The sequence below is a fragment of the Mesoplodon bidens genome (assembly GCF_964165515.1).
Source record: "Mesoplodon bidens genome assembly, chromosome: 19".
NCBI classification, from domain to species: Eukaryota; Metazoa; Chordata; class Mammalia; order Artiodactyla; family Ziphiidae; genus Mesoplodon; species Mesoplodon bidens.
The window spans coordinates 47,001,717-47,027,085 of NC_138179.1; the positions used below are offsets into that span (position 1 = coordinate 47,001,717).

Genomic DNA, 25,369 nt, shown 5'->3' on the forward strand with positions numbered 1-25,369 from the left:
ATTAATTAATTTGATTTTATTTATTTAATTTTTGGCTGCATTGGGTCTTTGCTGCTGCATGTGGGCTTTCTCTGGTTGTGGCGAGTGGGGGCTACTCTTCGTTGTGGTGCGCAGGCTTCTCATTGTGTTGGCTTCTCTTGTTGGGAGCACGAGGTCTATGCGTGTGGGCTTCAGTAATCATGGCACATGGGCTCAGCAGTTGTGGTGCGTAGGCTCTGTAGCTGTGGCTCATGGGCTCTAGAGCGCAGGCTCAGTAGTTGTGACGCACAGGCTTAGTTGCTCTGCAGCATGTAGGATCTTCCCGGACCAGGGCTTGAACCCGTGTCTATTGAATTGGCAGGTGGACTCTCAACTACTGCGCCACCATGGAAGCCCCGCACAATTCACTTTTTTTCCCCTGAGTTTTGTCTGTATTATATATACTTATTTTTAAGACAAAAATCATACTATAGGTACTGTTTAATAATCTGCTTTTCTTGCTTTGCTTAGCAATTCTAGAGTTCTGAAAAACTCTAGAGTTCTGTCAGACTTACTTCAGTGGAGGGACTGATTCTTGGAGTTCCTTACTCCATTTTCCATAATGTCACTTGATAGTACGGGGCTGCTAACCATGCAGGGGGGTTCCCGGGTATCTGTGTGACTTTCGTGGGCAGACACTCAGATAAACATGCTGAGCTCTGGCTGAGCAGTCACAGGACTCACAGTGAGGAAGGAGAAAATAGATCAATTGGTTTGAGATAAGTGTAATTAGGCCTAGAGAGATCTAAGGTCACAAAGCTGGTTTCAGAACTAGAATCAAAACCTAATTTTGACTCCAAAATTCAGGTTTTTTTCTATTATTTTATGTTGCTGCTCTATAGGATGTCACTATTAAGTCTGAATTCTGGTCATGAGTTATACCACTGATGACCAGAATTAAGTAGACTTAGCTGACTTGATAGGCTAGCTTCTTTCTCCTTCACCTCTCCTGCGCTCCCCTTTAGGAATTGCATGCTTGACCTTTCCAGAGAGGGAAGAGCTTCTGAGACACTCAGTTGCTTTCTAAACTAACAGACCTATCTCTTCAGGTCCAAGATTACTTAACATTTTGCATCAAAAGGGGGTTTCATGAATATGACCAGTGCCAATTTATAATATGGGACAAGCAAAGAGATTCAACTTAAATGCTGAAGTTTTTGAGAAAAACTCTATTAAGATAACTTGTCCTCATGTTGATGTAATCTCTCATCATATTTTATTCTACTGAGAAAGCTTTGACATTTTAAAAAGTTATTTTAAAAATTTTCTAAAAATGTGATCAATTTACAAAAGCCTCAAGGGAAGAACAGACAAAATTAGCCCAGCACCATATGGTAAGACAACTGTAGACACCAAGAACAGCCTAGAAACAATTTCTGTACCTCAGAATCTAAGGCTTTTGTCAGATCAATATGATAAAAGAAAGCCATACCTCCTATGTACCAACAATAAATTTAGGGCATACGAACAAGAAGGCACTTTGGCCTGCACTGTGAAACACGGAGGTAATGAATACCCTCTGTGGAGTTCATATTCCTAAATAAATGCTTCTTTGTTTAGGATATCCACTGGCTTCCAAGAGATTTTCTAAGGCAGAAACCACTGAAATAATCCAGTGAGAAATGACCACTACAACTATAGCTGAGCCAAGGGATAAAAGATGAGCTAATCCATACATTTAGTAACAGATGTGGTCTTCTTACCCCTGGCACCCAAGAAGTGGCAGTCCCAGGGTGGCAACAGAGCAGGAACACCATCCCATCCTTCTCAAAATATTCCAAAGTATACTGACATCTGGAATTTACTTTGAAATTTGTAAAAAATGATGCATGGTTAAAGAGATGGGCAGATAGATAGATATGTGATAAAAATAATAAAATATTAATGATATAATCAAGGCAAGTAAATGAGGGTTTACTGTAAAATTGTCCTTTTTTGGGGTATATCTGAAAGTTTTCCTAATAAAATGTTGAAGGAAAATACACAAAGAGGAAAAACATTCCAACAGGGTATACAAATAAGACAAGCTTTGGAAGGCAGTTTTTTAAAGAAATTTAATAACCACTCAAGACTCAGATCTGTGTGTGCATCTCTTCAATGCAAATTAGGCTTGTGACAGACAAATGAATGCTCTCTAGGAAACAGTCTCTGTGAGGCCATCAATACGAATAATTATATATCTAGGCTTATAGAGAAAACTGACCTTTCTTTAAGTATGGCAAAGAGTAAACATTTAAAAAACAAACAAAAGTGCATTAAGGCTAACAGACCAGCTCATCCAAATGCAAATATAAACAGCTGCAGCAAGAGGAAAAGGGGAAGGGGAAGTGGGGGCAAAAGAGCTCTAACTGGATTTAGACTAAAGCATATTTACTCATGGAAAACAACTATGAATCATCTTAAAAGAAGTCAGTCACAGGACTGGCAGAAGAAAGGGTGTGTGTAATACAGACAAAGGTCTGGTGCAAACAGGAGTGGAGCTGTATTTCCTCACATTCTTCCATTATGGCTGCACAGCCTAGCCTGGAAGCACCTCTGTTCCTCAGAACAAAAGATAATTTCAGGCTTATTCTTAGGGTTCAGGCCATGCATGCTATTCCCTACACAGAGCGGAGGAAAAAAACATGTACTTCAGACAAAACCTGATATCACTTTAGTGCCAAACGTAAGTCAAAAAACATGCTTATTTTTTTCTCAAGTATATTTATTAAACCAAGGCAGGGCTCATTTGTCTACTGAGTTTCTAGAAGACTCATTCTTCCATTTACAAGAGTCAAATCTCTTTAGGATCTGTTCCTTATTTATGGCATTCAGGAATAGGACTACAGTCGGCAGGTATTCCTACCCCAGGAAATGAGTTTTGGAAGAATGTAAAGCAATTTGAAGGAGGTCCTAAAAAAACAATCTAAAGATAATAGCTTGAGAAATGTTCATTCCAGATAACTTCTGTTTAAAAAAAAAAAAGATTAAATAAAGCAGAGTCACTTTTTGGGTGAGCGGGGAAACATAGAGCAGGATGGGTAAAACTGTGGACTCAGAGCCAGGATGCTTCAGCTTGTATCCAGTCTCTGTTACTTATGGGCTGTGCGACCTTAGGAGAGTGACTTATGTTCTTGGTATCTCAGTTTTCCTTATCTTTTTTTTTTTTTGCGGTATGTGGGCCTCTCACTGCTGTGGCCTCTCCCATTGCAGAGCACAGGCTCCGGACGCACAGGCTCAGCAGCCATGGCTCACGGGCCCAGCCGCTCCACGGCATGCGGGATCTTCCCAGACCGGGGCATGAACCCGTGTCCCCTGCATCGGCAGGCGGACTCCCAACCACTGCGCCACCAGGGAAGCCCTTCCTTATCTTTAAAACAGGGATAACCATGACATGTGAGGATTAAAATGAGTTAATACATGTAATGCGCCTAGGACAGAGTCTGCTGGTTAACTCTGGTAGCTGCTACTACTATCCACATGATCAAGCCAAAAAAGAAGCCAGTGTAACCTAATCACCTCCCTCCCACACACATTTATTTAAAACAAACATAATGAAAAGGATATTGAGAACATACTGGCTCTCTTGGAGCCCTCATCCCTTTGAGTTTCTGACTTATGTCCCTTCTCCCTTTCACCCCCACCCCCCTGCAACATTTTGAAAGGGCCATGCTTGCTATCTTCGCTTCCACAGTGGTAACTCATCCTAGCCTGGCTTCCTCCCATGTTACTCTGTTGAAATTGTTTTAGGTAATGACACTAAAGACTTTCTAACTTTTAAGTCCAATGAATTATTTTCAGTCTTTATACTTAACCATGCTTTAGTATTTAACACTTCTAATGAATCCCCACTTTTTGAAATACATTCCCTTCTTGGGCTTTACATAATAACACTTTCTTCTAGTTCTTTTTTTGGTCCTCTCTTCCTGATATATCTTTAATGATTCCCCCTCTTCCACCCATCCCTAAAATATTTCCAATCTTAGGTTCTATATTTTATTATTTTTTTCTTCTTCATGATCTCCCTGGGTAATCTCAAAGGAACAGACTGATGGCTTTTATAAACCATCTAAGTGGTGATGGTTTACATTTCTGTTCCAGATCCCAGTCCTAAACTCCTGTATAGCATTTCCAGCAATTTACAAGAGTTATCTATGTGGATTTCCAATAGATATCTCAAACTTAAAATGTTTAGAACTAAAGTTATTTTCTCACTCACCTTAACCTATCCGTTATTTTCCATTCATTATCTTAGTTAATGAAATAGCATCATCTGCCTGGTCTCCCAAGATAGAAACTTGGGACTCACCAGGATTTCTTCTTTCTTGACCTTTACATCTAATTTGTCACAGGTCCTATCAATTATTCTTGAGGAATATCTCCCAGATATAATTCCTGTTTTCTTTTCCCATTCCACTGTTACTTACAATGATATAATCTTTGGAGGTGTTGCCAGATTACTCTAAGCCTCAGTTTTGTTATCTGTAAGATGAGGATAATAAGAACATCTATCTCATAAGGCTAAACAAGAAAATGTACATTAAGTTCATAGTTCAGAACCTAGTTAATCCTCAATGAATGACAGTCATATAGTTCGGATTCTCAACATCTCTTGCTTTTTACCATGTACTTAAACAAGCTTTTAATGAATAACTTTGCATTCCACACATCCCTCCTGTATACAGTCATCAATGATATGTATCTGATATAATCATTTCAGCCCCTACACTTCTACCCTCATATCTCATCAACTTACCCTACCACAATCACCCAACCTAGTAAGTCCCTCTTAACTAGGACAGTTCTTGTCACAGGGTATGTACATTTAATAATGTTTAATAAATGAATTAGTGAATGAAAACAGTGAATATGAATTTTCCATTCTTAACTGCAGGGAAATGTTTATAGACTTGGCTTTGGTAGGACAGCAGGGCTACAGGAAAACAGTTATAGGATGCAAACCAAAGTCTTTGAAAATCACTTGAACCATACTATGATAATAAAAAGAAATGAACCATTTGTTTGACACCTTTCAGGGATAAATTCCTGTTTAAAGGCTACTGTCATAAACAAGAGGGCCATTAAGTAACAAGACATTCAGGGAAGAAAAACTGTTATTTTCGAAGCTCTGCACACATCACAGGCAAGGCCTGGATGCTGGCCAAGACACAAACAATCATATTCCTACAGGAAGCTGGGCTAAGGGAGAAAATGTGCCTTAGAGCTAGTGTCCAGAGAGAACAGGATATATTTTTTTAAAGACTAGTTTTCCTTTCTTTTAGAAAAGTTACTGAGAAGGCTGAAGTCACATATATCCACTTAGTAACTAAAGTCTTGCTAATGTGACATGTGGGATTTATTCTGTGCAAATAATAACCATATTTTACTTCATCATTATAGGTAAATATATATTTTAGCTTACAGAAAACCCAATTCTAACTCTCAAGCCAGTCATTTTCTAAGGAGAGATGGGTTGATGCTCTGGTTCATTTCATCTATAATTTTCTTTTTAAAAATCTGACATGGGGCTTCCCTGGTGGCGCAGTGGTTGAGAATCTGCCTGCCAATGCAGGAGACACGGGTTTGAGCCCTGGTCCGGGAAGATCCCACATGCCACGGAGCAACTAGCCCCGTGAGCCACAATTACTGAGCCTGCGCGTCTGGAGCCTGTTCTCCGCAACAAGGGAGGCCGCGATAGTGAGAGGCCCGTGCACCGCGATGAGGAGTGGCCCCCACTTGCCGCAACTAGAGAAAGCCCTCGCACAGAAACAAAGAGCCAACACAGCCAAAAATAAATAAATAAATTAATTAAATTAAAAAAAAAAACATAAAAATCTGACATGAATTTCCACTTCTGGCGAAGGAGAAACAAGGACTAGATTTGCCCTCCCACCTAAAACAACTCCAGAACAAACATATAAAGCTCTAGACAAAGTATATGAAATGATGGTTTTCAAGACACTAGACACAGGCAATGAAAAATAGTAATCCCTGAGAGATGAAAAACAAATGAGGTAAACCCTATGCCCATTCACAACATTGAGAAAATTTTCAGACCACTATGTAGGGAGGGAGAGCCCAGTCAGATTCTGGCAGACTCCCTTGGTTGAGTAGACTGAGCTGAGAATCCAGGGAGACCAAGGCAGCCACTGTTCAAAGAACAGAGTACTGGAAAGGAAAGAGCTTACAGAAATAATTCTGGAGACCTGTGGAGAGTAACCCTTGAGTAATCAGCAGGATAATGATTAGCACAAGTATGAGGATTGGAGACAAGAGTATCTGCAGCTTACATAGGGCCAGGAATAGTGCCTGTTCCTACCAGCCAGAATGGAAAACCTCACAATGCACAGGACATTGGATAAATCCAGGAAGACCTTGACTCAGTAGTATAGTATAGAATAATGAGACCTGTAAATATTGTTCTGGTTCTACTCAACAAATTTTAAAGGCAAGACCCCAAATTGATCATACTGTTTCCAAATAAGTAAGTCACACTCCAGAAAAAAGCTGAAGAATATTTATAGGAATACAAAAATATCCAACACCCAATAAGGTAAAATTCACAATGTCTGGCATCCCAATGAAGATTATCAGGCATGCAAAAAGAAGCAGGAAAATATGAGCCATAATTAGGAGAAAAACCAATCAACTGTAACTGACCCAGAACTGACACAGATGTTAGAATTAGCAGAGAAAAGTATTAAAACCATGACTATATTCTATCTGTTCAAAAGGGACATGGAAGATACAAAAGACCCAAATTGCGCTTCTACAGAAAAAAACATCAGAAATGAAAAACACACTAGATGGGATTTGTGACAAATTTGACATTACAAAAGAAAAGATGAGTAACCTTGAAGACACAGTAATAAAAACAATGCAAGGGCTTCCCTGGTGGTGCAGTGGTTGAGAGTCCGCCTGCCGATGCAGGGGACACAGGTTCGTGCCCTGGTCCGGGAAGATCCCACATGCCGCGGAGCGGCTGGGCCCGAGAGCCATGGCCGCTGAGCCGCTTTACTGCGTAAAGCTACAGTAATCAAGGAGGTGTGGTATTAGCATCAAGATAAGACAGATGAATGGAAGAGAAGCAGTCCAGAAACAGATCCATACATATATGGATGACTGATTTTTGACAGTGAAAAGGTGCAAAAGGAATTCCATAGAGGAAGAACAGTCTTTGCAACAAATGATGTTAGAACAGTTGTATATCTACATGCCAAAAACAAAAACCAAAAAACTTTGATACATATCATGCACCGCACCACATACAAAAATTAACTCAAAATCAATCACAGACCTAAACGTAAAACCTAAAACTGTAAAACGTCTAGAAGAAAATACAGGAGAAAATATTTGTAACTTTGGGTTTGTCAAACAAATCTTAGATATAACACCAGAAGAATGATCCATCAAAGGCAAAAATTCATAAACTGGACTTCTAAAAACTTCTGTTCTTTAAAAGATACTGTTAAGAGAATGAAAAGACAAGCCAAAAACTGGGAAAACATATTTGCAAAAGTACCCATCTGATAAAGGACTTGTATCCAAATTATATAACAAACTCTTGAAACTCATTAATAAGAAAAGAAACCATCCAGTAAAAGGGGACAAAATATTTGAATAGACACTTCACTAAAAAAGATATTTGATGGCAAATAATCGTATGAGATGATTAACAATAAGCACAATGTTGTACAGCAGATCCCTAGAACTTTTTCATCTTGCATAACTCAAACTTTATATGCCCAATCAACAGCAACTCCCCATTTTCCACTCCCTGCAGGTCTTAGCAACCATCATCTGGCAATTAGTGTTTATACGCAACTGTTTCCCATCCCTAACACCCCAGTGTACTGAACTATGTACAATAAGCCATAGTATTGCTATTATTATATTACCTAAAGCTTTTTATATTATATTGTCTATGACATAGGATAGCATGGTGGTTAAGAGCACAGGCTCCAGAGTCTTCCACATATGAAATGAATCCTTGCACTGCCAATTATGAGACCTGTAACTCTAAGCAAGTTACTTAATCTCTCTAAGTCCCAGTTTCCTTACTACCACCACTTGCATCAAAGAGTTGTGAGGATTAAATAACGTTTAAAGCTCTTAGCACTGGGTCTATAAAGAATAAGAACTCCAATAAATGTAAGCTATCATTTTTATCTGTTTAAAAGTGCCCCATTCTCAGCATCTGTCTTAGTGTTTTAAGAAGTCTATTGTATTCTATTAATGTGAGGATAAAAAAGGGAAAAGGCTTATTTGCCTCTGGAAAATAATACTTGGAGTCTTTGAAAAACTTGTATATTAAATTTCAGCTTTCTGACATTGGTCTTATAGAAAAACATTTGTTGAGAAAAACCTGGAATCATTGCTGAGTGGAATTTTCAGGAAGGGAACAATGATCCTTGAAAAACAGTGGAAGAAATAGGGAAAATCCAACTCTCCCAAATGCTGCTACTTTTTACATGTTTCCTCACATTTAATATCTCAAAATGTGGGGAAAGTATAAAAATGGTAAAGCTTTTAAAATGTGAAACATCTGATAAAAGAACTATATAACTATGTCAGCATAGTTTTTTTTTTTTTTTTTAAAGAAGATGTTGGGGGTAGGAGTTTATTTATTAATTAATTTATTTTTGCTGTGTTGGGTCTTCGTTTCTGTGCGAGGGCTTTCTCTAGTTGTGGCAAGTGGGGGCCACTCTTCATCACGGTGCGCAGGCCTCTCACTGCCGCGGCCTCTCTTGTTGTGGAGCACAAGCTCCAGACGCGCAGGCTCAGTAGTTGTGGCTTACAGGCCCAGCTGCTCCGCAGCATGTGGGATCCTCCCAGACCAGGGCTCGAACCCGCGTCCCCTGCATTGGCAGGTAGATTCTCAACCACTGCGCCACCAGGGAAGCCCTCAACATAGTTTTGTGCTATTAGATTGTTGGTCTTGAAGGTGAGATTTTTATTGGGGAATCAGAACTGGCTAATTACTTGAAATTTAAGATTAAACTTTAAAAAAATTAATTAATTGGCTGCGTTGGGTCTTTGCTGCTGCACGCAGGCTTTCTCTAGCTGTGGTGAGCGAGGGGCTACTCTTTGTTGCGGTGCACAGGCTTCTCATTGGGGTGGCTTCTCTTGTTGCGGAGCACGGGCTCTAGGCGCGCGGGCTTCAGTAGTTGTGGCACGTGGGCTCAGCAGTTGTGGCTCGCAGGCTCTAGAGCGCAGGCTCAGTGGTTGTGGCACATGGGCTTAGTTGCTCCACGGCATGTGGGATCTTCCTGGACCAGGGATTGAACCCGTATCCCCTGCATTTGCAGGCGGATTCTTAACCACTGCACCATCAGGGAAACCCAGATTAAACATTTTAAAAGTGAACACTCAGTGATGAAATAGCTATGGCCCTACAAAGGAAATTCTCCCATGCTATATTTTATTAGTATCTGGGGAAGTTATTACATAAAAAATCTTTTATTACATACTGCAAGATTGGAACGCTTAGATCATTTTACTGAATCAAAAATGTTTTACAAAGTGTTACCTAAATAAATTTACTGGCATTATGGTTAGTTTAATAAGATTTAGTCACTTTTGGAGAAAATAATGATAGAAAGATTAACTGGGAAACTATTCTTTAAATCTAATTTAGATCAAAACATAAAAATGGCTTAACAGTTATTTTTCTTTATTGCACTTAAGGCATTTAAAAATATTTTCAGTGATTTATTCTTGCAGAACTAGATATCATGATTAGAATTTCTTTCATGTTACTCCACAGCCTTTAAGTAGTGTGTTATTTAATGCGAGAGGTCAATACGTGCCCTGTTAGAAGATTAAATGATTTATAGACTCTTCTCTTTCCCAAAGGCTAATTTTCCCTTTCAGGTCTTGTGGGGGAACTTTGTTGTACATTAGCCACTGTTTGGGCTTTCAAATTTTAAGACAGATTTACCAACTAAAGCTGGTTTATATAAAAACCAGATCTGTGTACTGATCTGGAGCTACTTTAACAAGTAGTGATCTGCTTTAAAAAACTACAGCTAGACTACTCCAAAAAGTATAAATCAGTTTCTAGCAGACAAAGACATCCAGTTTGAGTACTGCATTTTCAAATTTTAGGGTACTTTGCAAAAGAGCTGGCTGGAGGTGAGAGGATCACCTCATACAACTAAAGCTTACAATCTACCCTAATATTTATATATAGGCAGTTATGTGCATGCAACTTTATTTCTGGATTTTCGATTTACCTAAAAAGAAAGAAATTTAATCTTGTAAAAATAAAACAGTGAACAGTGAGATAGAAAAGACTGATGGAAATATTCCCTTGTAAATGTGAGAGCTAGCCAGGCAATGATCAAGATGACTAAGCAGCCTCAGGGATGTGTGACTCAGTAGGTTAATGCAAGATTATTAGCTTCATGACATACATCTTAGCCATCTTCAGAAAGGATTCAATGTTTTGGAAAAGTAGGGGACTCACAAATGGCATGAAACACTGACTTTATTTGATAAAAATTCAAGTTTTTGCTTTGACAAAGCCAAGTTAACTGTGTCAGGGTCAATTTTACATCATTTCTGCCAATGAGTCAGACCATCATTTGCACATTCGCCCCCAACCTAGTATCTATTAAAGCAGCTATTAACTAAATCCAATGCCTGTGAATGGCCATTTATGTAATGGGATTTAGTAAAAGTCCTAAGGAAACCAACACATATTGAGAAATGAAGATTTAATTAGGAATGTATAATCTCTTTAAGCAGAATAGTGTGATTATGATTTCATATCAGGCAGGTTCCAGAGTCTTATCAATAATAATCTGTTGTTAATTTATCCCAAGTAGCTACTATTCAAAGTCATTATGCTATGATTTGCTTTGTGTACTTTAACTTCCCCTGATTCCATTTATATATTCTTTCTTCAGATTTATTACATTTATCCATAAAAACCAACATCCTCTTCTTCCCTTTTACTGGACAGTAAACAGTTTCTTTCTTTATCTGGGTAAAAAGAGATTCCATTAAGGTGGTCAGAGAGAGTGAGAGGTTTCAGGTCTAGCATGACTCCACATTTACACAAGGTGATTAAATTAAAAACGGACCCTGAAAATAATTTTTAAAACTTGACTTAAAAACTTTAAGATTTCAGGGCCTCCCTGGTGGCGCAGTGGTTGAGAATCTGCCTGCTAATGCAGGGGACATGGGTTCGAGCCCTGGTCTGGGAGGATCCCACATGCCGCAGAGCAACTGGGCCTGTAAGCCACAACTACTGAGTCTGCGCGTCTGGAGCCTGTGCTCCGCAACAAGAGAGGCCGGGATAGTGAGAGGCCCACGCACCGTGATGAAGAGTGGCCCTCACTTGCCACAACTAGAGAAAGCCCTCGCACAGAAACGAAGACCCAACACAGCAAAAATAAATAAATAAATAAATAAATTCCTACCCCCAACATCTTAAAAAAAAAAACAAACTTTAATATTAATATCTGTCAAGGACATTAGGCTTTGGGACTTAAAGGCACATGTAGTACGTTAGCTAGCTGTATACTCTGCATTAGGACGCAATCTACTGTAACTATTTTGTCATTAGAGCTCAAGCTCTTGGATGGTTGACAGCTAGAAATCTACTGACTTGCTGCACTAAGATCCTGGACAGTGCACTTATGTGACCTCCTCCCCACTGTTGGGCTGGGTCTCTGGAAACATCGATTTTGGGAGAACAGCTGTTCAAAACAGCTGTCTTGAGAAGTAAAAAAAAAAAAAAGACTTTTTACTAATGAAGCAAATGTCAATGTTAATACTCAACTTGAAGATCCAAACTGTAGCTCATGGGTTACCTCAGCAAATTCTGCTTCAGCAGTCAAAAGACTATTATTATGATCAAACAACTGCAGTTATTATTAAGATAACTGTTAAATGAACTATGCCTGTACTATTAAACCATGTTCATGAATAACTTCTAACCAACTCTCAAACTACACTTTTCCACATTTCTGTAAACAGGCTGTGTGATCCTTAAAGGCATAAAACTTATCTTCAGTTATAATGGTATCCTCTAAACCACTTTCTTAGTGTGATCTTGGGACCCCTGGGGCTTCTCAAGACACTTTCGCAGGTCCACAAAGGCAAAACTATTTTCATAATATTAAGAGATTATTTGTCTTTTTCCACTCTCATTCTCTCACAAGGGTATGGTGGAATTTTCCAGAGCTTACATTAACACATAATGGGTCTACTATTAAAAAAAAAAAAGAACAGGTATTTAAACAATTTATCAGTTCTAATTTAATATGGTAAATATTAATCAATATAACTCATATAACACAAGCTTTTTAGGGTCCTCAATAATTTTTTAAGGTGGAAAGAGGTCCTGGGACCAAAAAGTTTGAGAACCACTGCTCTGAACAAAATAGTGCAGGACTGCCTGTATGAAGCGCCCAATAAATGCTTGCCATCCCTTCATATATTAAAGTGATTTTACTCCAGATAATCTCTGTACTTGAAATCAGTAATTTAGTACCCACTGGATATACTACAGGGTACATGACCATTAACTACCTTCTTCTGAAGATCCAGGGTCATTTAAAACCGGAATTGTGATTTAAAACCTACTTCATAGGACTTGTTTGAGTTATATTTTAAAATACAGAAAGATATACCTCTAATGTAGAAAGAGATACCTTAATGTACACTAAAAAAGGTTTTCAATCACTTTATTACTTTTTGGGGGTAAAGTTGTTTTACTTCAATCATAACCAGAGTTAGCGGAAGATATAAAACTGAAATATGACTGCAATTTGTATGTTCGTTAAAATAAAAGTAGAAAACATGATGTGACATGATTTTTTAAAATTATACCAAGAAAACAATATGATTCTGTTTCTATAGTAAAGTGTACTGTTTTGGATATAATAACCACAAATTATAAAGGCTTGCCAAACAGGTCTACAGAAACACAAGGAAAATCTGTCCAAGTTTGCTTTCCTTTCTTGTTAATGTCTAAGCTACAGAGTTCATTTGTAAATAGTAATCAAGATAACATGTTTTTGAGGGAAGGTTATTGTCTAGGGCCTCAAAGTTCTAAATTAAAGTATGCTAATTTTAGAAGATAAAATACTGCTTACTAATAAACACCCTGTCTCTTATGGATTAATACACTCAACTGGATGGCATGTTCCAACCCTTTGGACTGCTAAAAGAAAACCTCTTGAAAGAAAAGACAACTTTAAGGAACTGAAACACTAATACCATAGCACACTCATCAACGGACAAACTCCATCTTTAAGTATTAATGTAAGCAGTAAGTTGAAACCCTATCTGCAAGGGATATGAAATTAGTTTTGTTAGGAATGCATTATTCAGGTGGAGAGCTTCCTAAAGATTTAGGTATGCTTTGGAAAAATCTTTGGATGCACTTTGGTTTTACTGAATGTTTAGGCTGAAGCCTAGTGAAATGGAAAAGATTTTCATTGTATTCTATACACAGCTGATATCTATGTGTAAACATCAAGCTCACCAGAATGTATCTGTCAAAGACCTTACTAAATCTTTAGATACTGGAAGTAGACATGTGTCATCAAGTATCAATAAAACCCAACACGAAGAGTTCTCAAAAATACATAGCTGATGGGGCCTCCCTGGTGGCGCAGTGGTTGAGAGTCCGCCTGCGGATGCAGGGTATACGGGTTCGTGCCCCGGTCTGGGAGGATCCCATATGCCGCGGAGCGGCTGGGCCCGTGAGCCATGGCCGCTGGGCCTGCGCGTCCGGAGCCTGTGCTCCGCAACGGGAGAGGCCACAACAGTGAGAGGCCCGCATACCGCAAAAAGAAAAAAAAAAAATACATAGCTGAAATCTGTCATTAATTTTGTTTTTGATGTCATATAAAATCCATTATTCAATGACTAGCAAAGCAGAAAATAAAATCAACAACGTCAGTATGTTTTTCAGTAATGCAATGCAAGGTGATGCCAATGTGGCAGATTTTCAATCAAATCTGAAGGTCTATATAGATCAATAGTTGTATCCCATCTTCTTTATTATGGTTATGCCTTCTGGTCATGGCACAAATAATTTAGTTGGTCTTTGAATAAATTTATTCAGGCTTTGGACATAATCAGTATAGCAGCACTAAAGTAATACTTGACATAATTCCACTTTGTGGGATAAGCAACTAAGATGTGGCTAACTGAAGAAACAGCAAGCAGGATGGATAGGATTGGGAACTAACACCATGACTGAGGCCATCAACTCACCACTGTTGATGGGAGGTATGGTAATTGTAGCAATACAACTAATTATTTTATGCTCCTAGTTGCCGAGCCATCAGTAAAAAAATGGTCAGCATAATGACTTCCAGAATGGACAGCAGGCATGTTTGAGTCCCTTCCCGTGTGAGTTATGCATGTGGCACTACACAGATTAGACTAGGGCACAGGACAAGGGGTGAGGAGAAGAGCAAAGCAAAGATTCAAATAATCTATAAGATAAAATAAATAATGCACCTGATGTAGTAGAGCTATGGATTACCAGATACTAGAGAAAGCAGACCATCTGTTAAGACTATCACAGACAGTTTGGTTCACTTGAACAAACAAGAGGCACAAGCAGAGATACCAATAACAGGCCTCTCAACTAGACTGTTGTTATAACAAAATGAAAAGTCTTCAAAAATATCAGGTTCCTGACTGCAGAAGCATGTAGCATGCACAAAGGGTGTAAAGAAACAGGTGTCTGAATGGGAAAAGGATAAGTTGTTTAGATGTTGCCAGGACAGGACTAGAAGCACTAAAATTCTAAGAAAATAAAAGTACTGTATGTCACTAGAAATGGCCACTAGAATGTAAATGAAATGCATTCTCTAGTGAAACAAATTAGCAGCATCAAGTTCACCTGCAATAGGGCTAGGGCTGAAATTGGTCAACAATTACTTCTAAAATCCAGGACCTTAAAAAGGTTATTTCCCCCATCAACCCCAGCCCTTTCCACTTGTTTTCTTTCAGACTTTCAAGGAATCAGTGCTTCCAACTGTTGGTAATTACACTGCCTTTCTATGATGATGAGTACAACGTATTTGTGTTCATCTTTCTCTCTAGATTCAGCAGAAATTAACTGGTTACACGCTCACTTAAGGGAGGCCTAAATAGGTGTGGAAATTGGAAACAAAGGAACTTTTTGCCTACTGCCCATTTCCATTTTCCCCTGGGCATCCCCATGCAAAGCCCTCTGTGGTTCTAACCTCTTAAATCCTGTTGTGTGCGAGCACCGGCCATGCTCTGTCTTGGCATTCGAAGAGAAGTTCTCAAAGGTGTATGTCTCTGCTCATCCAGGTAAGCGAGGTCCTCCAAGTGGGTGGAGCTTGTGGCTGATAAGACAGAAGAGTTTAGTCAGAATACCTAAGTTTAGAAAACTGTCAGTTAGTCTGTATCTCCAGACTTCGGAATCAGAGCAGATACATTCACTGAGAATTTGCTCAACTCAAAGTCCTCATCAGTGTCTGGAACATGTGCCAGGAAAACATGTCAAGAGTTGTCTGTGGCTCCTTCACTACTATCAAATGCCTGAGCTTATAGAGAATACTAGCAACAAGTTGGCAAACACATTAGTACCTGACAACAAAGATTATTAGTTTTTGCTTCTTTTGGGTCACAAATCCCATTTGTATAAACAACATCAGTGGAGAAATCTGTTCCAAATTATATTAAGCTATAAAAGAACCATGAAGCTCTATTTTCAACATTTCCTATTCACGGTAAAGAATGAAATACCCTAAAAACAATTTTCCCATGTGTGTATATATATGTATATAATGGAAAGGCAGGCACCTGGGACAATGGACAGAGAATTGCCAAATAGCATTTAGGGAACTGCCAATGTCCATGAATTCCAAAGAACACGTTGTTGCTCTCTGAAGATAAAAGTCAAGTAACAGTGGCTTCCCACTGCATCTATAAATCCTTTAACCCCTAACCTAGCCACAAAAGAGAAAGAGAAAATGGCAGAAGATGGGGGTAAAATGGCACTGCTACATACTGAGAGCTATTGAGTCCAAGAATCAGGAAGTGCTGAAGACAAAAAGCTTTTAACAAAAAGGAAAAAAAAAACTTCCATCAGAAAATGGTTATTTAGAGCTCATATGTGATTAATTAAACCGTTAATTCAATCTGTTGCCAATTATGTAAGATACTGTGCTGGGGGTTAGTTCAGTAATTCCATGACAATAATTTACTGAGAGAATCCTGTGTGCCAGGCTCTGTTCTTGGTGCCCTTGCTGGCTTCATTGCTAGTCTACCTCTGTGACAATTTGGAGTGGGTGAAAGGAAGCAAACTGAGATCACTCTTGGCTGCTGAGCTCCAATGAAGAATTGTCCACATCCTCAGTCAATGTAAGACACAACAAAAACATAAAGAGGGCTATGATAAATGGCACAAAGTCAGTTACAAAGTGCTCCATGAGCTGAAAAAGAGAGAGAAAAGATTGAGAAAATCGAAGAGAGGGAGAGGAAGAGAGAAAAGAATAAGAACAAGTGCAAGAGACATATATTCCCCTCACCCTTCAATTACTGCAATTGTCTTATTTACCTGGATCTACTGGAAACCCACACAAAAGACATTTATCCAAATTATACATATAGTTTCTATAAGGAAATAAAAGTCTTTGAAAGCTAGTCCAGGGAACTTATACCAAGAAAGGGAAGCCAAATGACGCATGACATACCAGAGAGAGGAAGAGAATAAATATCAGAATAAAAGATAATCTCGATTTCTGCATTCTGAAATTAAAACTATCCAGAATAGGTAACTTTCTAATCTCTTATTTAAAAACATTGGGGACAATTACACCATCCCCACTGGTTCTAATTTGGTTCTGTGAATTAGTTCTTTCTTATGTTTCATACAATCCCTCCTGTTTTAACCAAAGTCTATTTTCTTTTGCTAGGTTCTTTATCCATATGTGTGTAGCTACCAAAAAAAAAAAAAAAAGGCGGGGGGTGAGCAGCCCCCAGAAGTCCTGTCCCCACAGAGCCCTCCTTGGAGCTCAGGAATATTAGCATCAGCTGAGCATGGCCCCTTCACAGAGATGTTTGTTTCAGCTTTGTGGGGCCTCTCCTCCAAGCTTCTATGGTTTAATCATCCCAACCTCTTCTCGTTTACAGGCTCAGAAGTGGTAGCTGCTTCCTGAAGTTGCTAAGTCCATGATATCTCAGTGTTCTCTTTTACCTTTTCAGTTCTTTAAAACCTAGTTAACAATTCTTTATATATAACATCTTCTGTTAAAATATCTGTGTGGTTTCTATCTCCTGGCTAGCCCCTGGCTGAGATAGCAAATAACAGCAATTCTTTTACTATGTGATGTTGATAATAAAGCAATATCACAGAACGCAGATGTAAAAGATGTTTTAAAGGCCATCTAGACTAGAGGTCAGCTAACTATGGCCTGTGGATGAAATCTGGCCTGTCGCATAAAGTTTTACTGGAACACAGCCTTGCCTCTTTGTTTAAATAGCTGTTTACCATAGAGTTGAATAGTTTCGACAAGAGACCATATGGCCTGCAAAGCCTAAAATACTAGCTGACCCCAATCTAGTCAGATCCCCTCCTTTTACAGTTTAGGAGACAGTGAAGTCATTTATCTACAGTGACTCACTTATTCACTGGAGAGCCAGGTCTGGAAACCAGCTATCTTAACTCTCAATCCAGTGAGCACTATTTGCATTGTACCCTCCTCTCCTTTTAAACCTAAACAAATCTAATTCTTCTTAAAAGGCTTATTTTTCATTCCTTCTTCATCTTTGTTACTTTCCCTCAATTCTCTGTTTTTTATGGCTTCAAAGAGCAGTGATCAAACTTGGGCAATAAAGGCATTGCCAATGCATAGTAAGGTGCCCTGCATGTCACAGACCAATAAATCTCTGCACTTCAAAGTTTTCTGCAGTAAGAAACAAAAGAACAAACAAAAGTCCAAATTTGTTATTTTTTTAATAAGAAAAATACTTATAAGTTACTTTTTAAGCTGAGAAACTGAAGAGTAATATGAAAAGACCAATGACAATGAGAATTTTTAATTTTCTTTTATTCACATTAAAACAAAATTCAAATAAAAACTGTAACAGCTGGATGAGTGATAGAAATTTCTGGTTATCATTATGGCAATATTAATGGTACACTATATGATTTTAAAGCAAGGTTCTAGCAGGGTACTTTTACTAAAATGGTTCTATATGCTAACACACTAAGATGGTTTGATATGTTTTAGTAAAAAGAATATATATTTCATTAACAGTAGCCAGAATGATACAGAAATACACAACATGAAGTAGAGCAAAAAGCTTTGTTAAAAAAAGAAGCCTAAACTCTTTCCTTTTTACATGTTATATCCATCTACGAATCTTTTAAAGATTAAACTATGGGAGATCTATACTTGGAGTATAGATTTAAATTAAATAACAATGACATAATCCATTTTAATTTCTTTTCTTTTTTTCTTTTTTTTTTTTTGCGGTAAGCAGGCCTCTCACCGCCGTGGCCTCTCTCGTTGCGGAGCACAGGCTCTGGACGCGCAGGCTCAGTGGCCATGGCTCACGGGCCCAGCCGCTCCGCGGCATGTGGGATCTTCCCGGACCGGGGCACGAACCCGTGTCCCCTGCATCGGCAGGCGGGCTCTCAACCACTGCGCCACCAGGGAAGCCCGATAACTACATTCTTTCAGAGTAAATCAGAGTGCTCCGCATGTAATGCTCAATACAGAACTAAATTCCAGGCTAGTCTTACTTAGATTTAGAAATCTGTCTGGCTCTATCCTCACCTTCCTCATTGCGCTGCTTAATGTTTAACAGACATCACTATGGTAGTATGCTTGGCTCCAATGATGTTCATAAAATCTTTCTTCAGGTACTGCTGATCCTTTACTTTTTTCTATAACACATATCACTTTCTATTGTATTGAATACTATATAAATTACTTATTTATTCTGTTTATTTTACTTTCCCTGGTGAGAATGTAAGTTCCACGAGGGTGAGAATCTTTGTTTTGTTTATTGATGATTCTCAAGTGCTTAGAAGAGTGCCTGGCATATATAGCCTATGCTCAATAAGTGCTAATTCTAATGACTAAATAATTGTATTTAACATACATGTTGTGTTTTGCCTATATTTAAACAATCAATGAATAACAAATTAGGTTTTGTCTCACTGGGTTATCTGAAAGCTAAGGATGAAGGAGGTGGCTATAACAACAATGCCTTTTACATCATCATCCCATACAAACACCAGTGATAGATCTATAGGGACACATATATTCCCACCTTGTAGTGCTACTCTTACTGTGAAATTGTCCTGGCAATTTTTTGAGATAATTCTGTCAAATTAAATCAATACTATAATATTTAATGAACACTTTTTAGATACAAATATAAGAATTAATCAGGTAAGTTGAAGTGAACTGATGAAATAGGAAAAACAAATCAACAATAAAAAGTTTTATGTAAAAAGAAAATGCTTTAAAAAAGTAAGCCCATAAAATCTATGTCTTTAAAAATCCTTGTTTTCAGAGAAGGAAGAGGGAAGTGGAAAAAGGGAGCATATATTTTTCTGAGATTTCATCAGATTGGAACAGCTGACTCATTTACAGAACATTTAACTGACATACTTTTTGAATTTAATACACAAGTGGGCAGGAAGAAATCCAGCAGATGACATTTGGTACAAAACATTCCAGAGGCAACTCTGTATTATAGAGTTTGGAATCAGTGTAAATTGTTTCTTCTTATATCAGTTGCCACTAATGCAAACAGATTTTAGTAGCACAACTGCCATTCTGGCTGACCTGAGCAGGGAGCCTGGAATGACACTTTATGTTTGCTACAGCCTGGGCAAGAAGCCACTCTGCTGTTCTTACACCCTTGATTCATAAAGCCAACATTCTGACTGCAGAAAAGCTCATTTCTGATTTTATTTTTTTTGGTAAAATCTTTATTACAGTTTCCGATTGGATTCATTTAAATCCCCCAGGATTCCCATTTTGCATTTACCTGATTCTTAAGATCCTTCTCTTAGGAAAATGTGCAGCTCCAAACATTAAGAAGCAGATGGTGAGAGTTTATATTTTAACTGACTTCTGTTGTTTGCATGTTTCCCTGATAGACTCTTCATTTTCACACAAAGCACTGAGGACAGCTGTTGTAAGCGAACATTTCCTGCTTCCCATATCCCTCCAATTCACTGCCAATCTCATTTTAAGACATCAAGGATGACCACAGACAGCCTACTCTGATAATTTCTGCCATGCAACCACAAGTCCACAAGGGTTCTCTGCCTCCTTCCAACACAACAGGCTTAAAAATATGCAATAGTGATTTACATTTTGAAAACAGTAAAAGACAGTTTTTATTTTTTCATATTTTACAATTTTAATTTAAAGGTGCATAAACTTCTAAATTTATATTCAGAAAACAGCTGCTCCAGGAAAAACCCAACCTTTAAGGCTAGACTGCCAAAACTCACCTTTAATCACTTCATCATTCAAGATAAAAGTTTTTATGTTTTCAGTAAATAGTACTATTTTCATTCGTGGTATATGGAGCTTTTAACTGGTACATTAACTTTAGACTTCACTTGTTTAAGAATCTTTATGTTGCTAAAGGTATATAGCTAAATCTAACTGACCAATGTATTTATTCAATCAGACCTATTTTAGTAATCAATAAAAAGTACACGATTGTTTAAAAAATTTCATTACATATGTTACTTCAATACATTGCAGTGAGTTAAAATCTCAGAAAATATTAAAAAAATAAATCACCATAAACATTTTATAGTGCTGACTCCATTCCCTGAAAATAAAAGTGTTATCAAAGCCACACATCCTTTCCAATTCTCTTTAAAATCAAGAATTATGGAATAACATAGACAGTTTTACTCTTCAGAGTTCAATCCAGCATCAGCCTCATATAACTCCTTGACAATTTCCTGGTCGTGACAAATGTGGTCCTGTAAAGATGCCACAAAGCTCAAGCTAAAGAGGATGCTTCTCTTCCCGAGGTGGGGAGAAGTCTATAACATAGCAAGGACCAATTAAACAGTTAATCCCCTAGGTTTTTAAAAATGTGATGAAAATGGTATTTTCATATCATTATTCAACATTAATTGGTCTCTAAAATAAATATATCACTCATACTGAGATAAAGTTTAAAAAAAAGGAAATTTAAAAGCTGAGTTTGAACAAAGCCTTTTATTATTGGCATTCATCACCCCCCCAACCCCGTTCATATGCTTAGAACAATTTAATAAGTAAAATATACTGACTTTTTTCCCTATTTCAAACTCATCTCATATTTGAAATCCTCAATCATTCCTGTTCACCAAGGAGATTTCAGTATTTGATCTTCCCCCAGCTTGGGGAACCACTTCTACGTGCATTAGAAAGTAAAGGAAAACATATATATCTAGAGCTAAAATGAGAAGAGAGTACCCTCCTGAGCTAATACAATTTACTTTAAAAACTGATTTAGGTATCTAATCACTTAAGCTACTAGAGATTGTGGTCTTATCAAATATTTACACACATTATACAGTTAGCAGGTGAAAGTAATTTTGTCTTTCTACATTCTGGAAACACTTTCAACCTACAATCTATAAATTTTGAAAATAATTGAGTCATTTGGTTTACCTTCCTGCCTCTGTGTGAGGATCTGAAACCATGGTTTCCAGATACAGAACATGGTTACAGATACAGATACATGGTTTCCCATACAAACTACTCCTTGACCTATGACTTGCCCTGTAGGCAATAGCAGGTCTGTTTGTATTACATTCAACATTGACAAGAAATAATTCTCTGATGAAGTATTTTGTTCAACATAGTCAGTAAGTGCTCCTCCAACAGTAAAAAATCCTATTCTCCAGGACAGATCTATTGAAGAAGCATGACCAGTACTGCTTAAGAATCTGAAAAATCTCTGCTAGCCAGAAAGGCCAGTGTTATGAGATGACCACTGTGATAGATGAAAAACTAATCAATAATTAAGGTTTATCGGAATAACAATTTAGACTAATATTATCCCTTTTATTTATGTTTTAACATGAGGGAGGGTAAAAGGAAAAGAAGAAGGAAGAAAGCATTTAAGTATGTAAGGAAATATTTTTCAGTACTTGAGTTAAGATAAACTCCAATAACAAAGAAAAATCAGTGTTTTATAATATTTGATATAAACAGTTTTACTTTCTGTTAAAATGATTTAAAAATGGCACCAAAAGCATGGTCTACAGAAGAAAAATCTGATAACTTGATGTCATCAAATTTTGTGTGTTTCAGATGAATGGATAAAGGAGATGTGGTATATATATACAATGGAATATTATTTAGCCATAAAAAGGAGGAAATAGTGCCATTTGCAGCAACATGGAAGGACCTAGAGATTATCATACTAAGTGAAGTAAGTCAGACAGAGAAAGAGAAACATCATATGACACTACTTGTATGTGGAATCTAAAAAACAATACAAATGAACTCATTTACAAAACAGAAACAGACTTACAGACATAGAAAACAAACTTATGGTTACCAAAGGGGAAAGGGAGGGGGGAGGGAAAAATTTGGAATTTGGGATAAACAGATACATGCTACTATATATAAAATAGATAACCAACAAGGACCTACAGGGTACTGTATTCAATATCTTGTAATAAGCTATAATGGAAAAGAATCTGAAAGAGCATACAAATATATATGTATAACTGAAACACCTTGCTGTACACCTGAAACATTGTAAATCAAGTATACTTCAATAAAGGAATAAATATTTAAAAAATTTTTGTGTTTCAAAATACATCAATAAGAAAACAAAAAGATAAGCAACAGACTGGGAGAAAATATTTTACAAACACATCTCTGATAAGGATTTGTATACAGAATATACAACAAATTCTTACAACTCAATAATAGGAAGACAGACAGCCCATAAAAAATAGGTATTTCACCAGAGAAGATATATGAATAGCTAATAAGCAAACAAAATAAGCACAACATCATTAGTCACTAGGAAAATGCAAATTAAAAACCACAAGACAGCATTTCACATCTGCTAGAATAAGCATAATAAGAGGTAAGACAATAACAAATGGTAGACGGGAGGTGGAGAAACAGGAGTCTCCAGACATTGTGGGTGGTGCAGTCGCTTTGGAAAACAGTTTCGCAGTTTCTTAAAAAGTTAAACATAAATTTACCCTATGATCCAGCAATTCCAATCCTAGGTATCTATTCAAGAGAAATGAAAATATATATTCATTCAAAGGCTGGCACAAGAATGTTCATAGCAGCAGTATTCACAATAGCTAAAAAATGGAAAAAACCTCAATGTCCATCAACTTGGTGAATGGACAGATAAAATGAGGTACAAACGTACAATGGAATACTATTTGCAAGAAAAAGGAACAAACTTCTGATACACCTTAAGTAGATCATCCAGTTCTTGAAGCTATTTGGATATTTTTAATCAACACTAAAAATAGGTATTTCTTCAAAGATCTAGTGATGTCACCTAGGACTGCTATTTCTAAACCAAAGACAAAGGAAAACCCTTTTAGAAAGACAAGAGCTTAAATATATACTTTATATGTATTTTAAGTTGAGGTATAATTTATATACATAGTGTACATAAATCTTAAGTATTTAGCTCAATAAATTTTTACCTATGTATACACCCATGCAACCACCATTCAGATCAAGATATAGAAGGCTCCTTTAATTGATATTCCCACCAAAGGTAACCACTACTTTAGTTCTTCACCACAGAAGTGCCATAGTTTTGTCTGTTTTTCTGAACTTTATAAAAATATACATACTTCATATAGTATGTACTCTCCATGAGGTTGTCTATAGCAGTAGTACGTTCTTTTTAATTGTTGTACACAATTCATCAAGACTGTTGATGCACATGTGGATTAATTTCAGCTTTTGGGTATTATAACTAAAACTGATATGAACATTCTCATATTTGTCTTGTGGTGAATATAAGGACTTATTTTTGATGGCTAGTCTATGCAGGAGTGGAATCGCTAGGTTTTAGGTAACATGCACATATAGCTTTATACACCTTTAACAGATCTTGCCAAGCAGCTTTACAAAGTGGTAATGCCAATTTATTAATATACCCCCATCAGCAATGTATGACAATTCCAATTGCATTACATCCTCACGAACACTTGACATTGCCATTCCTTTTAATTTTTTTAGGTATGGGTATAATAGCATTTCATTGTCAAGAACTGTGAAGGATCTGATGTTTTATCCTACTCGTAAGCTAACAAGCCTGGATGCTTGAGGAAGAAGACATGAGACATCTAGGTCATAGATGAAAGACAGTTTATTACTCAGAGGAGTAACAGTAGCCACAGTATCAACACTGTGTCAGTTATGAGCCCCAATTCCCACAGGGTAATACAAAGAGGGCTTGGTGCAACTTGCACGTGCAGATGGTTGTATTGCAAGAGAGACCCTCTGTGCCTATAGACTAGTTTGCATTTTCTAGGATTTTATATAAATGTAATCATATAGTATGTACTTTTAAAAAATCTGGCTTCTTTCACTCAGCATTAACTATTTTGAGATTCATACATGTTGTTGCAGTATCAGTTCATTCTTTTTACTGCTGGGTAGTATTCACTGTAAAGATATGCTTAATTTGTTTATCCGTTCACCTGTTGATGGGCATTTGGGATACTGACAATTTGTGGCCATTACAAATAAAGCTGCTATGATTTGTGTAAATCTGGGTAAGAACATATGCTTTCATTTCTCTTGTATAAATCTTATTGATTTTTGACCTCACATGTCTCTTAACATATATTATAATCACATGTAGCTATATAATATATATTACGTATATAATATGAATATTATATGTATAATACATATATTTTAAAGAATCATAATATTAACGTTTTACTAAGATGAGAGGGGAAAGTGGCTTTTCCTTTTGTGTTTTTTGTTTGAATCTGAATTTTTATTTTATATATATTATGTAATATATATGAATCTTTAATTTCTAGAATATGTCAGCAGGAACCACTGGGCAAGGAGATTATAGCTCATTTCTTGTTTTGTTTTCTTCTTTATATCTCTCTGTATTAAAAAATCTAAAAAATGTTATTTTTTAAGGCAAAAAAGAAGATCTCTCAAGCCACTCTCTCAACTCCGTTGATATAACCTGGCAATTCAATTCACTGTAATTTTGCACAATACCAGAAGCTTTTAACTATTTTCTCTAACTCCAGGCTTTTGCCCTCCAGTCTATCTTATAAGGGATGGATATGTACAGTCATTCTTTTGAACTGCAAATGTGATAATATGGCTCCTGTTTAAACTCACTATCAACAAAGTAAACCCAACATAAC

At 37.3% G+C, this 25,369-nt stretch overlaps 1 protein-coding gene across 4 annotated transcripts in view; it reads right to left on the bottom strand.

Annotated features, from left to right (window-relative positions):
• The window catches only part of TANC2 (tetratricopeptide repeat, ankyrin repeat and coiled-coil containing 2), a 356,371-nt gene that overhangs the window by 99,203 nt on the left and 231,799 nt on the right, over nt 1-25,369 (bottom strand). For all 4 annotated transcript variants that reach the window (XM_081218265.1, XM_081218264.1, XM_081218263.1 and 1 more), the window contains one exon: nt 15,216-15,341. In XM_081218265.1, coding sequence (XP_081074391.1) covers nt 15,216-15,341 — 126 coding nt within the window. The remainder of the gene's footprint in view (nt 1-15,215; nt 15,342-25,369) is intronic.